Below are 18109 nucleotides of genomic sequence, written 5' to 3'. Positions count from 1 at the left end.
TAAAAATTAAAAACAATAATAGAATAGCGTAGAATGGATTAATAATATGGAAATGGTAAATTGCCTACTTAATGTTTTGGATTGAAAAGGAACAAGAAATAATTTAACAACATAAATACTACTGGGACTGTTTATGGAGTTTATGAGTGGTCAAAACTACCTTGAGGAGAATTGTTTAATTCGTCAACCTCCTGTATAACAGATTCATCTTCCAAACGTTGCCGGTCAATTAACATCTCTTCCCTAAGCTGTGGAGTAAGTTTAACAATTCTATTTTGAACTTTTGGTGATAGTTGACAAGTTTGCTTTATTTATAATATATTGTATACACATAATTGTAAGGCAACATAAGATACGTGTAAATATGATAAACAATTCGTCGTTTTGTTCCTTAACAAGTAAAACTTTTAAAAAAAAATCTAACAAGTAAAAAATAAATAATAGTATTTCATTTTACAATTTTTTTTCTGATTAGCTTGCATTTACAAATTCATTTGTATTTCTTTTCTATATATTTCGATTTTAAATTGTATATTATTAAAATGACAGATGAGATCAATGCGAGAACAATATCGTGTCACAGCATTTTATAATAAGAAATATTTAGGTAAATAATAATAATAAAATAAATAATCTAATAAATAATAATACGAATTATTTTTTTTATATAATAAACTATTACTATCTGTCAATTAAAATTTTATTCTAGACAACTCACGAGAGTGTATGTTTTAGAGTACAAACTATTCCGAGCATACATATAAAATCATTTTATATTAGCTCTAAATTCATAATTGACGTAAAACAATGATTAGAAAAATAACTCACTAGTTCATTTGTATGCAAAAATGGTTCATGTACTTGAACATGGAAAATATCCACAATAATAATAAATAATAATCTTGTTTGATGTTGCATGAAACTGTTCAAGCATTCGAGTTGAAAGAAATTAAATGTAAACCTCACATATTAGATGTGGATAGTTAAAAGTATATTGAAATATCATAGACAGATTAACAAAAAATATTGCTTGCAATAAATGGCCCAAAAGTTCTTGAGGGAAAACTAACACAATTCTATAAATACTAAAAATAATAAATTTATAAACCTATATGTAACATAATATTTTTTTTATTTGCATAAATATTATTTGGTTGATAAACTGTTTTAGTTAGAAATATTGATCAATATTTTTTAAAATCACTTGGGTCATCATACATCAATGGAAGTTCTTGAGTATTTTTTTGATAAGTTAATTTATAAGCCATTGAATCCTCATAAGATTGACAACATTTATTATTCTTAAAATCTTCATCTTGACGTTCTGCAGGATAACTTATTCCATTTATTTCAAACCAATGGCTTCTATAATAACAATGATCAAATTTACTTGGATCATGATCTTGAGTATTTAATTTGTTTGTTTGAAAAACAAAACCACAAAACACAAGATCATTTTCACTTCGACATTGAGTTGATAAATTAATTTTTATAGTTTTTCCTGTTATATTTCTTTCTTCAATACCTTGCCATGCTTTACAATTAATAATATACTTTTTTTCTAGAGAAATTTTATTTAATTCATTTATCAATAAAACTTTTTGTAAAGGATTGTATTCTATAATTTGAGTTTTAATTGTAAATTCATCAATAATAATTTTATCATCTGCTGTTTCTGCAATATTATTTTTTAATAATGCATCATCATCCGTATTTCTAGTAAAACATAATTCCATATCACAATTGAAAAGAGGAAATGGATAGTCTTCGAAAACTGGTAAACCAAATTGTGATACGTTACCCTGTGCACAAAACGTACCTCCACCTTTAAAAGTGCTTACAAAGCCAGATTTTATAGTTGGTCCATTTGATTTCAGAGAGTCGCTAATCACACCTTTAATTGTACTTACTCTTCCTACATACTCAATTTCAGATATTGTTTTACCACGTATTTTAGCTGTACATTTACAAAATAAATATGGAGGAAAATTGTCAACTAGTTCTATTTTTGAATCTTTAGGATATTCTTTTCCATCTTTTTGTAAATATCTACCATTTATATAAAACTTTGTTTTTCTAATATCCTGAAAATTATCCATATTATTTATTTTGAAAATTGTATCTTTATTAGGTGTATTAAGTTGGGTGTTATTCATAGGTATCCAAGTTTGAACTCTTTCAATAAAAGGATCATACTTTTTAAAAATATTATACATTATTTATAATAGTAAAAATAAAAAAAATAAAATTTATTATAAAATGAATTTTATTATAATAAAACCATATAAAATAAAAAATAAAAAATAAATCTTTATTTCATATACCTATGCGACTTCATATATTTGGCCCATCAGGTTCTGGTAAAACAGAGGTGTTGAGGAGCATAGTTCTAAATCATTGGACTTATTATGAAAATGTATATATTTTTACAAAAAGTATCGATCAACCGGTTTATAATGAACTCATAGAAATATTTGAAGGTATAACTGAGATTTATTTTTATATCTCTGATACAGATATTATATCTGTAGACGAATGTGAACGTGATAGCTTAGTTGTTTTTGATGATATTCCTTTAGATGAACAAAAACCTATTTATGAATATATGAATAGATCAAGACCAAAAGATATTTCAGTTATTTTTTTAAATCAATGTTATAGTTCAGCAAATAAACAATATACAGTAAAACCTCCCTATAACGGACCCTCTATTAAACGGAATCCTCTTTATAACGGAAAATGTCAATAGTCCCGGTTCAAATAATATATGAAATTAACCTCTCTAAGACGGAACCTCTACAAAACGGAAACGGACAATTTTCGTGATCCAAATAGTAAAAATAATCTCTATTAAACGGAAAATAAAATTATTTAAAGATAAATTACAATTATGTAGATACATATATACTATGTACATACATATATATTTGGTGACTAGATAATCTTAACTTTATTATTACCTGAAATATCAGTCGACAGTATCGCTTCACGATTGTCATATTGAATTGTTTATTACCTTCTAACGAATATTTATAGAATAAATAGAATAGAAACGTCTTAATGTTCTTAGATAATGCTGCATGTCACCCAAAGATCGAACTATCTAATATGAAAATACTTATGCTGCCCCCAAATACTACATCAATCACCCAACCAATGGATCAAGGAGTGATTTACACGTTCAAATCTTACTATCGTAAGTTTTTACTTCAATCTTTATTATGCAAGATGGATAATTGTTCTTCAGCCCATCAGTTTGCGAAATCAATAAGTGTCTTGGATGCTGTCAACTGGATAGCGTTGGCTTGCAATAATGTGAAAGCTGAATGTGTGCGAAATTGTTTTCGTAAAGCCGGGTTTCTTTCAAATGAAGGAACCAATATAGATTTACCAGAAAATGCTTTGAAAGAAATGAATGAGGAGTGCGTTACAGCAAATGTTGATGTAGAAGATTTCATTACATTTGATAGTAAATTAGAGACGCATCAAACTTACGATTCGGTGACTTTTTTAGAAGACGAGGAAAAAGAAGAAGAAAACGATGATAATGATGACAGCGAGACCAATGATGAGCCAAAAATAAAAGATTTTAAAACCGCAATCTCATATTTAGAAGATTTACAAAAGTTTTCAGCCATGATATCTAATTCAAATCTGTTAGAACTTACCACAAAAGCTCGAGAATGTGCCGAACATGCTGCTCTTAAACACAAAAAGCAATCAAATATTAAAAATTATTTTTCTTAATTAAAAAAGAGTACAAATATCGAATTGTGTAAAATGTTTTTTTTAGTTCTTAGTTTTATTTTTTAAGTATGTATTTAATACATTTATTTATTACACATTTATTATTATTTTTATCACATTTAAATACAATTTTACCTAAAATATATATTTTTTAACAGATACATACATAAATACATACATAATACTTCTTGAAACTTCATTTTTTTTTTTTTTTACATACCTCTCTATTACGGAAAACTCTTTATAACGGAAAAATTGTTGGTCCCAAGCGATTCCGTTATAGAGAGGTTTTACTGTATAAGAAATAATTTAACTCTTTTAATGGTTTTTAAATCACCTCAATACATTAAAAACATTTGGGATGATTTTTTAAGTAATACTATTTCTTTAAATGATTTTAAAAATGTATGTTCAGATTGTTGGAAAAATAAGTATGGATTTATAACAATTGATCTAATCAAAAATCATTTCTACTATAAAATTGAAAAATTAATAAAACATTAATATTTTTCATAAAGTAAAATTAATTTTTTTTCATATAATAAATGACAGTTAAACAAACTCAAAAGAATTTAAGAAAAATAATAAAAAAAAATTTAAAAAAAGTTACCTTTACAGATCCACCAGAAACACAAAAAAAATTTAATGAAGGAACTAATTTAGAAAACGAATCTGAAAATATTAAAAAATTAATTCAAATTGAACAAAATTTAAAAGATCATATTTATTACATTCTGAAAAAAAATTAAATAATCTGAGAAAAGATGAATATGATGTAAAAAAATTACAAGAAAAAGAATATTCACCAGCAAATTTAGAAAAAAATAATTAATATTGAAAGGTATTTACAACTACTTATAAACCTCGTAATCCCGAGGTATTACGATTATTAAATACAGAGTATGATGAAACACCTAAAAAAATTCTCCGAGAAAAAAACAACAATTAATTCTCCTATGCCTTCAAATATAATAATAGGGGAAAATGCTCAAAAATATTTACCATCTTTAGATCCAAATAATACATTTGGAATACATTTTAAAGAAAATATTGGACACATGATTGGAAAATGGAACCTAAACACAAATTTTTTTCTAAACAATTTATAATTGAGGATGAATTTGCATTAAAAAAAATAAAAAAATACGAGTATTATGTAAATCATTTAAATAAAATAATTTATATACAAACAAACATAAAAGAATTTTTATATAAACCCGGAAATGTAATGTATTTTAAAACAATGGACCATTTTCATTATTTGAAATTTAACAATAAAATAAATATACTACCACTTATAAATTAAAATATCTTGAAATTAACCTTTCAGTCCTAATTATTTTATTTTGACGTAAAAATTACGTCAAAATACGTACACTATATATTAGGCCTGAAAGGGATATGCAACAAACTATATTTTAACGGTTTTATCTTCTCTTTGGATATTGATTAGACTCTTAGCTTCAAAGGGTTAACTCTTCACAAGTGTAATAATTTTTTCTAAATTCTCCATTTTTATTTTACTATTAAAAATATTTTCAACTTCATTACAGTAATTTTTAAATAAAAATAAATTTTTATTTACAATTTTAAAAATAACAATGCTTCATTAGTAACAAGAAATTCTCCATTATATATTTTAGTTCTTAGTTGTTTAACCCTTTCATTGTTGTTGAATTTGTTTATTACGATCTTAACCTTTTATTGACCAACGGTACTTTTAAGTCCCACTTAATTTTTATTTTACAGTAAAATAAAACAAATTTTTAAAAATTAAAATATTATTTCAGTCCACAAAGGGTTAAATTACTACGAGATCTTTATCAATCTCTGTTGTTGATATATATATATTCCCATAATTTATTAGTTATTTGTTTATATATTGCAAGTTTTTGTTTTACATAATCATTGTCCATAATAATACACTCACTGTCTGTAAATTTTCCTGTTGTGAGTATGTTTCTATAATTAACATAAAAATATACATTATAATGGCAATTGGGACTCAAAGGGTTAATGTAATTTGAATATATTATTAAGGACTTTTAAGTGTGTAATTAGGATTGAAAGGTTTGTTCAAGAGCAAATTATAGCAGAAGAAGTATAAGCTGTTATTCCAACACCAAAAGCTCCTCCTGCACATCCTATAACTGTTCCTATTATAGGGAAAACCGATCCTATTGCAGCACCACCACCACAACCTCCTAATAAACCAACTAAAGTTGTTGCTGGAACAGCAGCACCACATAAAGATTTTTTACTTTTTTCTTGTTTTTCCTTTTCTAGTTTTTCTTGTTTTTCCTTTTCTAGTTTTTCTTGTTTTTCCTTTTCTAGTTTTTCTTGTTTTTCCCTTTCTAGTTTTTCTTGTTTTTCCTTTTCTAGTTTTTCTTGTTTTTCCTTTTCTAGTTTTTCTTGTTTTTCCTTTTCTAGTTTTTCTTTTTCATTATTGTTTTTATTTATAAAATAAATTATACTCAATAAATCAATAGGATCGCAAAACGCGTTTTCTTTATACTGTATATTTAATTGAGTTGTTTGTTGATCGAAATTTCTTTTTTTCCTAGGTCTTAAATCAACATTTTTTATACGCCATTTTTTTACGACTGTATTTTTTTTAGATGTTACTTCTACAATTTCCCAATTTCGAGAATTAAATTCTGTTACAGGCATATCAGAAAAAAAACGTATAATATCAAAAACTCTACTAATTCTCTGAACGTCATGATTTTCGTATGTTAAATTTCTTAGTAAATTATTCAATTCAGATGCTAAAGAATATTGATTTTCTCCTACAATTGGTCTGGAATTCGTTTCAAAGCCCTCACCTGGATCGTCCATTCTAAGGTTGGGAACTGGTCCTGAAAAAATATTTCCTGGTAACCAAGAACACATTGTCAAAAATAACAATTCTTGATTATTATTATAATCTCTATATTGAACACTTACACCGTTAAATGATATAGGATTTACACCCTCAGCTGTAAATCTAATAATGGATTGTCTATATGCTTCGTTTGGAACAAATACTGTTCCTCCACTTGTTCCAGATGTAGAAATATAAGCCTGATTCTCTACATTATTTTGTCTAATATAAGAATTGGATAAATCATTTATACTTTCTGATAATAATCTTCTATATTCAGTATGCATTCCATTATCCGTATTAGATAATTTAACGATTAAAGTAAAAAAAATTTTAAATAAATTATAAGGAACGATATGATGTCTAGCCAACTGAATATCCGGGTAAAAACCGTCGGTGTTGATATTTGAGATATGAGCACTGGGAGGTCTAGGATAGAAATTATTGTGATCAAATCTAAAATTATTGTTTCCGTTATTAATAGTTACAATATCTGATCTTGCTAGACAATTAAAATCGTTAAAATTTATTAATGACATGTTTATATAATATTTTATAATTTTTGTTAAATTTAAAAATAAATCTTGTGCCTGAAAGATTTAACACTATTTGAGTTCCAATTGCCAGTATCCCTTTCAGAACTAATAAATTTATTTTGAAGTAAAAATTACGTCAAAATAATTAAGTCTGAAAAGGTTAAAAATTGTACAATTTAATTATTAAAAAACTAAAAGGATTATAGTATGATGATTGACTGTTTAAAATTATACTAGAATTTATTTTATCAAGTTCATCAGATGTTATTTGAAATATATTTTTTATATTATCTACATCAATTAGGGTCAAGTTCGTTTGTGATATTATTTTTTTATTTTGATTTATTATTATATCTAGTTTATCTTCTTTCTTATACGTACGAAAAAAGTCGAGCTATACTTTCAACTACCTAGTCCCAACTACCCTAAACAATATTTCCCATACACAATTTTGCCTTAGGATTTTAAAAGTTAAACAATTTTTAACACATTACTATTATACACAATTTTGTCTTAGGATTTTAAAAGTTATACAGTTTATAAAATATTCCAGAGATTTTGTTTCTGTTGAAAAGTTGATTCCTGTTGAGTGGTTGATCTAATACCATAGATTTTAGAGGTTGAGTGGTTGAGCTGTTTGAGTTGTAGAAAAAATGTCATAAATGTTGCCAGTCGACCTTAACATTTCTGAAATAAGAATTGTTGGAAAACTTGAAAGCTATAGTTTAGTAAACTTGTAAGAATAGATGAGAAATTATAACATTAATTAATTAATTAGTTTATTTCTGAAAAATATTACATTATATACCGTTATAATTAATATACAGTAGGAAAAGACTGTTTGACTTGGTTGAATGAGACTTCTAGAGCAAAAATGTATAATAAATTCGTTTGTCAAATGACAAGTCCTGGAATAAATAAACAACTTGGAAATCATGTGATAAATTATTTAAATTGTCCAGACAAGAGATTGAAGGAAACTTTTGAAAGTAACTTAGCGCAAAAAAATGGAATTACGAGATTAGAAGTAACTATTTATAATTATACTAACGAGTATTTTACTGAAAAGTATGATCTAATAGATAATTGTATGAACATTTTGGAAAAAAATAAATTGTATTTTCTTAAAGCTCCTTTTTATTCTGTTCCAATCTCTAGTATGTGGAAAAAACTGACAAACACTTTGGAGAATAGCTGTTGTATTGTAGACAAAACATCAAATAAATTAAATTATGTTTATTGGGCAAATAAGAACACCAACAAATTAACTGGAATTAATATTAAGCTCTCTGAAGAAGTTAGTAAACGAGAAAAAATTATAAAATATGTTCTTTCCGCCTTTAGTTTTCCAATGCTGCCTATAAATTATATAGAAGTAACTAAATTCGAAAATGAAAAGATATCTGTAATCCAAAAATGTTTTTTAAAAAGAGAAGGGAAAACTTATTTTACAAAAACCACAACCTTGTATTCTAGTATTAAAATGAACATTTTTTTTACCTGATTTCATAATGTTACTTCAGAAAGCGGTTTTTGTTTTCGAATCCCTAATACCTAATTACTACGTAATAAATATATCGATATTTTTTCTGTTGTTTTTGTGTGTTGTCGCAATTAGAGGTTTACGAGAGATTTTCTATGTTCTGATGGTTTAAAACCTGAAAATCCTCGCCGCGTGACAATCTGTTATTTGGCCCGCTCTGTTTACGCAAGTGATGTGAGACGTCATTTTTCCCCTCTATTCCGTTAATAACTTTTTGCCAGTTTTAATTGATGTGCGTCAAATCCCCCAAGTAGTTGCATAGGTATATTTATCATACTCAGTGAAAATGGTTTACATTTATAATACTGATGTAATACTTATTTGCATAGTGACTATTTAATATTAAGGAAATAATTTACAGTAGGTACCTACCAATATCAGTTAACGGTACCTAATATAATTAAAAAAAAAAAAAACTTATAATTGTTGCATGACATTTACGTTTTTTTAAATTGTAATTTTCAAGTCCTATTTTTATTTGCATTGGTAATTAAACGATAATTGTAATTACCAACATCTTGCGGTATTAAAAGTCTAACAAAGTATCACTTCAAAACAAGCTTCATAATTATCTTAAAATTTGGTAGGTAAAATCAATTTAAAGACTTAATTGTATAAACTAATAAAAAAAATGCCTTTTTGTTTTAGTAAACATTTAACATAAGTTATTTAATTAATATTTTTGGATTGAAATATTTTATAATGTTTAATAATAAATTGTTCTTACCTACTACCTATATGAATATACTTATAGTTTGTTTCTAAATTTGAAATGTTTTATTAGATAATGAGTTTTTTACAATTTGAAGTAAGTAATACTACCTATAATTAAAATAATAAACTACAAACAGTTATATATAGGTGCCATTGTACCAAATTATTATAAAATATACATTTAATTACATAAAATGGTTGGTATTAAGTTTGTATTGTGTATTTGTGTCTATTATGTATTGTGGAAAATAGCATTTGTTAACATTTATATAAAGTTAGTACTAAATGCTATTATTTGTTAGTTGTATAATGAATCTATTAATAAGACATCATATTGACAATTTTAGTTTTTTTTATTTATAAATAACATTGTTTATTTGTTATTATCCTTTCAGATCATTAGAAGAAACTAATATTCCTAAAATATTATTAAATTCAAATTCGGTTAATTACACTTACATTCCCATGGACATTCAAAAACTAATATCTTATTACAACAAAAAACTCAAGTTTGTCCGTTGGTCGTTTGATGTAACACTACTTCTGCCCTACGTCTGTCATGATTTAGCGTCAATTCGCTATTGCATGACAAATTTCAGGGAGAGTGCCAGCGATGCGACCAACAACTTTTCAGTTCAGCCGGCGAGTGTGAATTAATTATGCTCGTCGATCGTATTTATTAAATTATGAATTTGTTCTAGAATATCCGATAGACTTCCTACTACGTCACATGTTATCTACGGATGTTCCCAGTAAAAAAAAAAAACCACAGATACTTATAATATTCGATTTGTTGACCTACATATTATTTCTACATACATTTATTTTAAATATTATTACGATATCAGTATAATGTATAAAAATTCTGCGCAAAAAAATATAATTGTTAAAAACATATATATTTATATAAATTGCTTCTACGCAAAAATATATTGTTAATATTTGTTGAGAAATTAAAGTAGGTCAATAAATGTTCATAATACAAAGGTTCATAGTACAATAATATATTAAGCAACACATGAACAAATATTCTAGTAAAATGTAAATATTTAAAAATATTGTAATATTAAATAATCCAAATCATAAAATTCTTTTTTTAATCGGTGATCTAAAAGCTGTTGCATGGACGCAACATCCACTATGTTAAATTTGGAAGTAATAGAGTTTTGTAAATTTTGGAGTTGTTTTAAATTATAAGGATTTCCCCAAATAGTTATAGCATATTGTAAATGAGATTGGACTAAGGCAGAGTATACAGATTTTTTAAAACTTGATTCTATTGCAACATTAAAAACTGGTAATGATTTATTAATTTTGGAAATTATTTTTTCTAATTGAATTTTCCAAGTAAGTTAACGATAAATTATAACACATAAATATTTATATTCCTCAACAATTTCGAGATTCCGACAATTACAAATACTTAGATTATTAAAAGTATTTTTACAATGGTAATTATGAATTGTTAAATTGCTGTTTTTGTATATTTTTTCGGAAAAATCTATAAATTGCGTTTTGGAGATATTTAGAGATAATTTATTTTCCATTAACCAGTTTTTAATTTTAAGAAGATCGTTATTTGCTTTTCGATATAGATCTTTCGGGTTATCTGCATCTACCACTAAGGCAGTATCGTCCGCGAAAAGCACTAAGTTTCCGTTTAATTTAATATTTGTTAAACTGTTAATATAAATAATAAATAATAAAGGCCCAAGACAAGTTCCTTGCGGAACTCCACAAGTAATTAATTTTTTAACAGATTTGCTATTGCTATTACATGACAAATTTCAGGGAGAGTGCCAGCGATGCGACCAACAACTTTTCAGTTCAGCCGGCGAGTGTGAATTAATTATGCTCGTCGATCGTATTTATTAAATTATGAATTTGTTCTAGAATATCCGATAGACTTCCTACTACGTCACATGTTATCTACGGATGTCCTCAGTAAAAAAAAAAAAACACATAGATACTTATAATATTCGGTTTGTTGACCTACATATTATTTCTACATAAATTTATTTTAAATATTATTACGATATCAGTATAATGTATACAAATTCTGGCAAAAAAATATATTTGTTAAAAACATAATAGGTATATTGAATGTCTTATATATTGAAAACCATTAAAATATTATATTATTATTATGTATGAACAATATTTTCAAATATAATAGTAATACCTATTGTAATCTTATAATATAGTAATATTATATATTTATATCCGATGAGTATCGGAGCGTTTAACATCAAACATTAAATATATATGTTAGTTTTTGAATGTCCATGGGAATGTAAGTGTAATTAACCGAATTTGAATTTAATAATATTTTAGGAATATTAGTTTCTTCTAATGATCTGAAAGGATAATAACAAATAAACAATGTTATTTATAAATAAAAAAAACTAAAATTGTCAATATGATGTCTTATTAATAGATTCATTATACAACTAACAAATAATAGCATTTAGTACTAACTTTATATAAATGTTAACAAATGCTATTTTCCACAATACATAATAGACACAAATACACAATACAAACTTAATACCAACCATTTTATGTAATTAAATGTATATTTTATAATAATTTGGTACAATGGCACCTATATATAACTGTTTGTAGTTTATTATTTTAATTATAGGTAGTATTACTTACTTCAAATTGTAAAAAACTCATTATCTAATAAAACTTTTCAAATTTAGAAACAAACTATAAGTATATTCATATAGGTAGTAGGTAAGAACTTATTAATTAAATAACTTATGTTAAATGTTTACTAAAACAAAAAGGCATTTTTTTTATTAGTTTATACAATTAAGTCTTTAAATTGATTTTACCTACCAAATTTTAAATTTGAAAAAAAAATCAATAAAAATTCTGTATTAAATAAAAAAATATGTACTTGATAAAAAGATTTAGGTATATTTGAAAAAAAATCAATAAAAAATCTATATTTGATAAAACCATTAAAATTTGCAAATCAAAATTGGAATTTTGGCGAATCTTTTTGCAAATTTGGTCTGCCCACCCACTTCGTCCGATCCGTTCCAAACCAACAGCAATATTAAGCAAATTAATTGCAAATTGGTGAAAATATATTTGTATTATTGTTATAATGTTTATGAATGTCTATGAATTTTACGAACACTAACACTAACACAAAAACTAACACTTCTTGCGATCCGATCCAAACAAACTCCAATATTTAGCAAATTAATTGCAAACAATTGCAAATCGGTTTTTAGAATACGATTATATGATTATATGATTTATTATTTGTGTTTTGTTTCTCTTATCTATTACACCATGCTACTAAACAGTCTCGAGCTTCTGTAAGATACATTTTTTATGCACTATTTATAAATATTTTACTTTTATTAATTTTCAATAAACATAATTTTTACTAATTACTTTTAGTGTTTTGATATTTTGTATTTATAATCCATAATTAGTATATTCAATTTATTGTTTTTATTCAAAATTAATTCAATACTTTAATTTAAATTTTAATTAAATGTATTTATTATTTATGTATAAATCATTGTTATTAATTATTCTTATAACTTTTAGATACCTATACCTAGTAAACCTACATTATTTTAATTAAATATTTTTAGAAATCTTTTTGATCATTATTATTAAATTTAAAAAAATTCATAAACATTCATAAACTTTATAACAGTTGGGGGCTATGTGTATTAAATAAAAAATCTATAGTTGATAAAACCATTAAAATTCAAAACAAAAAATCAGTATTTAATTAAAAAATCTGTATTTAATAAAAATCTATATTTGATAAAAAAATCGATATAAAATATATATTTGTTAAAAGAATCTATGTTTAATAAAAAATATGTATTTAATAATACATTATGATCAATGCTAATAAAAACTAAAAATTAAAGTAACTAAAGATAATATATATATTAAATATAATAATTATAATGATTCAAAATGATAAACTTCTGTTTTAAATATTTTTTAATCATTTATTGTAGACAATTTTATTTATTAAATTTGTAAATATTATTTTTATATGATTTTTTTAAATTATATTATTTATTTAATAAATTTTAACTAATTATTATGTTTTTTATTAGTTTCATATTATTTCCACATTAATTTTATAAATTATTTCTGAGCCATTTTTGGCCATTTTAAAATAAATATATTTTTTGTTAATTATTAATATTATACAGAATTGTACCTACTAAGTATTTTGTAAATTACAATTTACATTTGCAAATTCTAAAAAACAATTTGCAATTATTTGCAATCAATTTTCTAAACATTGACCTTGGTAAAAATAAATTGTTTTATCAAATTTAGATTTTTTTATTAAACAGATTTTTATTAAATACAGATTTTTTAATAAAATACTGTTTTTTTGAATTTTTATGATTTATCAAATATAGATTTTTATTGATTTTTTTTCAAATATACCTAAATCTTTTTATCAAGTACATATTTTTTATTTAATACAGAATTTTTATTTATTTTTTTTTCAAATTTACATTTCTTTTTTAAAATACAGATTATTTTAAAAATAAACTGTCTTATCAAATTTAGATTTTTTTATTAAATATAGATTTTTTATCAAACAGATTTTTTTAAGATTTTAATTTTACTAAGAATTTTTATACGATAAGATTATTTTATCAAACATATTTTAATTAATATTTTTAAAGTGAATTTTTGACCCAAAATTTTTTTTTATCAAATATGGTTTTTTTATTGATTTTACATTTTTTATTAGTTTTTTTTATTGCTTTTTTATCTAACAGATTTTTTTTAGAATTTAATTCAATTTAGATTTTTTGTAAAAAATATAAATTGAATACAAATCAGTTTGATGGAAAATTCATAATTTAAAAAATCTAGTCTAAAAAAATGTATCTGTTGGATAAAAATCAATAAGAATCTGTATTTCAAGGAAAATTAATAAAAAAAAATCAATTTTTGATAAAAATTCACCAAAATTCCAATTTTGATTTGCAAATTCTAAAAACCAATTTGCAATTATTTGCAATTAATTTGCTAAATATTGGTGTTGGTTTGGAACGGATCGGACAAAGTGGGGGGGCTAACTTCATGACCATGTAGTAATTAGGTATTAGGGATTCGAAAACAAAAACCGCTTTCTGAAGTAACATTATGAAATCAGGTAAATAAAATGTCCGCCCCGCAAAGGAAGAACAAGCGGCGGCGCCGACTCGTTCATCCCCTTGTCGATTGCTACGACCAACTTATTACTACAACGGCAACGATTCTCGGCAAAATAGAGTTTCAATACAGTGTTATTCATTATTAATATAATTAATAGTCGCTTTTGCGTGCGATGTTGACGGTAAATACTCACGTTTCAAAATTATATTTCGATGAATCGTGTGGGCGGCGTACACTTGCTTCTGCTCCAAGAATGTGAAAACTTGAAAATTTAAAAAACCGGTACTCGTTTGTTACGTGACTAACTGTAAACCCGATGCGATATCGTCGTCAACGTGTTCTACTACGTAGATTACGACGGTGGAAAAAAACAAAAAGAAACACTAACAAAAATAAATGACAAAACGCTCACGCAGCGGCTGTGTCGTCGGCAGCTAAAGGAGTTGGAGTAGAGCCGTAGAAGACACCGTTTGCAGTGGTCGGCGGCGCTGAAATGGTGGAAAACGACGATATCCAACTATATAAAACATGAAACCTAGGGCGCCCGATTTCCGACTAGGTATAATTTTTGAGCTAGCGTGATTTGAACTGCCAATGAAAAAATCGCGTTGCCCGGCGGGGCGGTCTCTCGGCGGCGGCGGAGCCGTCGCTGCGTTATCACCTCTCCTTATCACTTTTCACGATTTTTTTCAAATTATTTTCAGATTTTCAAGTTTTACCCCCCCGGGGGTCCCCGGGCGGCACCGTTCGGATCTTATTTGCCTTCCCCGTCAAAATTAGAGGCCGCACGCGTTTTTTGCCGTTTTTTTCGACAATTCGAGTTTTAGCCCTTCCCGACACGTCTGCCTTCCCCGTCGAAGGCTTATTCGAGTTCCCCGCTAAATTTATAGGCCGCGCGCGGCCGTACTTCCTCCGGGACGAGTCGAGAGCCGAGTGCCGATATCACCGCCGTCGAGTGGGTATTACTATATACAGGCATAAATACATGCGTCGGAGGGTTCGATTTTTTTCGAAAATCTCGCCGATTCGACGTCTGAAGACGGCGGAGCACGTCGTTCGCTTACCGACGCGGACGCGTCGCCCTTTACGACGCCCTTTGCGGACGTCGAAACCGTGTTCGCAATTCGCCGGGACGGCGAAACGGCTTAACAGTCATATTTTCGACACTAGTTTTCAACTCAGTAGGTAGGTAGGTAGGTAAGGCGTTGGTGCGGATGACCCGGGGTCGTGGTTTCGATGCCGATCGCCGGGATTGAAGTTAATTTGCGGCGGCCGTGTAAATTCGGAATTTTTTTTCGCGTTTTTTTTTTCGTTATTTACCTTTCGCTATCACTTCCGCCTTATCAAAATATTCGTATTTAACGAACATTTTACGTTTTTTTTTACAAAATTCGAGTTTTACTCCTATTGTAGACGTCGGACACCTCCCCGTTGATGACTTATTCGCGTTCCCCGCTAAATTTATTGACCGCCTGCTAGACGGCCGTACTTCGTTCGCGGACAGCGAGAGCGGACGGCGTCGTTATTACTATATACAGGCATATATATATATATATATATATATATATATATGCGTCGAAGAGTTCGATTTTATATTTTACAGACTACTCGGTCTCGGTGAGCTACTCATCTACTCATCGGTATTTATATATTTGATACACGATATAGCCACAGAAGGTACTGTAGGTACATGCATACTTAATAAATAAATGTCTAAATGTTAAGAGTTGATACGGTGGTTGGGTTATTTATAAATTATATAATAACTAGATTCACATTTCAAAGATACTAAAGTTGAAAATTAAAGTATTCTTTCGACTGGGAGCGCGTAAAATGTCCGAAAATATTTTGTCCGAACAGTATTTTGGCCGAAAAATATTTTATCCGAAAAATATACATTGAGAAAAGTATTTTCTCAGAACTATATTTGATACGAAAAATATAATGCCAGAAGCATATCTTAGCCGAAAAATATTGTCATCGAAAATAATAAAGCAGAAAATATTTCATCCGAACCGTATTTTATCCGAAAAATATACTATAAGAAAATATTTACAAAGAAAAATATTTTATCCGACCCGTATTTTAGAAGAAAAATATTTCATCCGAACCGTATTTTAGTAGAAAAATATTTCATCCGAACCGTATTTCATCCGAAAAATATTTAATTCGAAAATGTATCATCCGAACCGTATTTTAGTAGAAAAATATTTCATCTCAAAAATATTTTAGTCGAAAATATTTCATCAGAACCGTATTTTATCCGAAAAATATTTTTGTCGAAAATATACCATCCGAACCTTATTTTATCCGAAAAATATTTTAGTCGAAAATGTATCATCCGAACATAGATATATTAAAGAATGGAGCCATTTGTGCTTATCATACGGGAACGAACATGAAAATATTTTGAGGTTATAGAGGTCTTAACACAAATAGATATATGTATAATTGTATATAATTTATGATAAGACCTCTGTCAGAATGAGAGGCAATGATAAAAAACCATAAACCTTATACTAATAGACGGTGCGTGGTTTTAGTTCCGGTGTCCAAGCGTGATTGCGCTGATCAAGGTAGTACAACTTTACACCACACATGCGCACTAGATGAAACAATACTCTGTATATTACTGTATATAATATATATATATCCCTGTAGCACAGACCGCACCACCCCCCCCCCCCGCATCACGCCTGGATGTTTCGTCTATTAGTATAAAGTCCATGTAAAAAACAGTCTTTCTCTCTTCCCCATTCCGGCACACTTTTATCTATTTTATTAATGTATCTATATTCTATGGCCTATCCATTCTTTATAATATCTATGCATTTTGATCAAAAAAAAATATTTCATCAGAACCGTATTTTAGCCGAAAACGTAGGTAGGTCAATGGGAAGGAGTCACAATTAATAAACCAAAGTTAATGTCGCTTCGGAACCTATATTTTAATTTTTTTTTAATTTTTTCAATTCTCGACTTTAAATAATTTTTATTTTATACTAATACAATACTTTATGTGGTTACCCTAGTTATCCCAATTATGAAATAAAATAAGAAATTTAAAAATATATAATTTATAATTATAGACAATATAGTTACCTAAATCAGCCGTTGAATTTTGATAAATCAATTTTTACCTTTGCAAATTTTTATTACTTTCTATAGACGTCTATACAGTGGTATACTACCAAAAAGTCCGAGGTAAAAATTAAGAGGCATAAAAAGTCAAAGGTGAAAAAGTCCGAAACATATAATAAATAATTAGGTAAAAGGAAAAATACCGTGTGATGCACTATCAAACTTCCAAGTAGTGTAAATATACATTGGAACTAAATTATTTACCTGACAAAATTAATAAATAATCGTGTATGTTGGTTATTACCTACCTGGGGGTTAAATTTTTATTTTATCATCGATGATTATATGTCAAAAATATGTTTCTTTGGAATCTTTAACCTCTTAACCAGTTGGAGAAATGCTCACGTAACAGACAAGCGTATAGTTTCCGACATACCCGGGTAGAAAAAATTTATT

At 27.0% G+C, this 18109-nt stretch overlaps 2 protein-coding genes across 2 annotated transcripts; one reads left to right on the top strand and one right to left on the bottom strand.

Moving 5' to 3' along the window:
• The first annotated feature begins 3060 nt into the window (after positions 1-3060).
• Positions 3061-3747, top strand: LOC132940175 (tigger transposable element-derived protein 2-like). Its single transcript, XM_061007631.1, has one exon. The coding sequence runs from the start codon at positions 3061-3063 to the stop codon at positions 3745-3747; it is 687 nt and encodes a 228-aa protein (XP_060863614.1).
• Positions 3748-4794: 1047 nt separating this feature from the next.
• On the bottom strand, positions 4795-15079 carry LOC132941446 (myosin-M heavy chain-like). Its single transcript, XM_061009499.1, has 2 exons — positions 14766-15079; positions 4795-7833 (listed from the first exon to the last, which is right to left on the bottom strand). Exon 2 carries the CDS (start codon positions 7147-7149, stop codon positions 5824-5826), a length of 1326 nt encoding a protein of 441 aa, XP_060865482.1. The 5' UTR covers positions 7150-7833; positions 14766-15079; the 3' UTR covers positions 4795-5823.
• Positions 15080-18109: the final 3030 nt, after the last annotated feature.

The sequence above is a fragment of the Metopolophium dirhodum genome, chromosome 3 (assembly GCF_019925205.1).
Source record: "Metopolophium dirhodum isolate CAU chromosome 3, ASM1992520v1, whole genome shotgun sequence".
Lineage (NCBI taxonomy): Eukaryota > Metazoa > Arthropoda > Insecta > Hemiptera > Aphididae > Metopolophium > Metopolophium dirhodum.
Note: the sequence above shows the minus strand (reverse complement) of the source record. Positions and strands in the feature narration are given on the sequence as shown.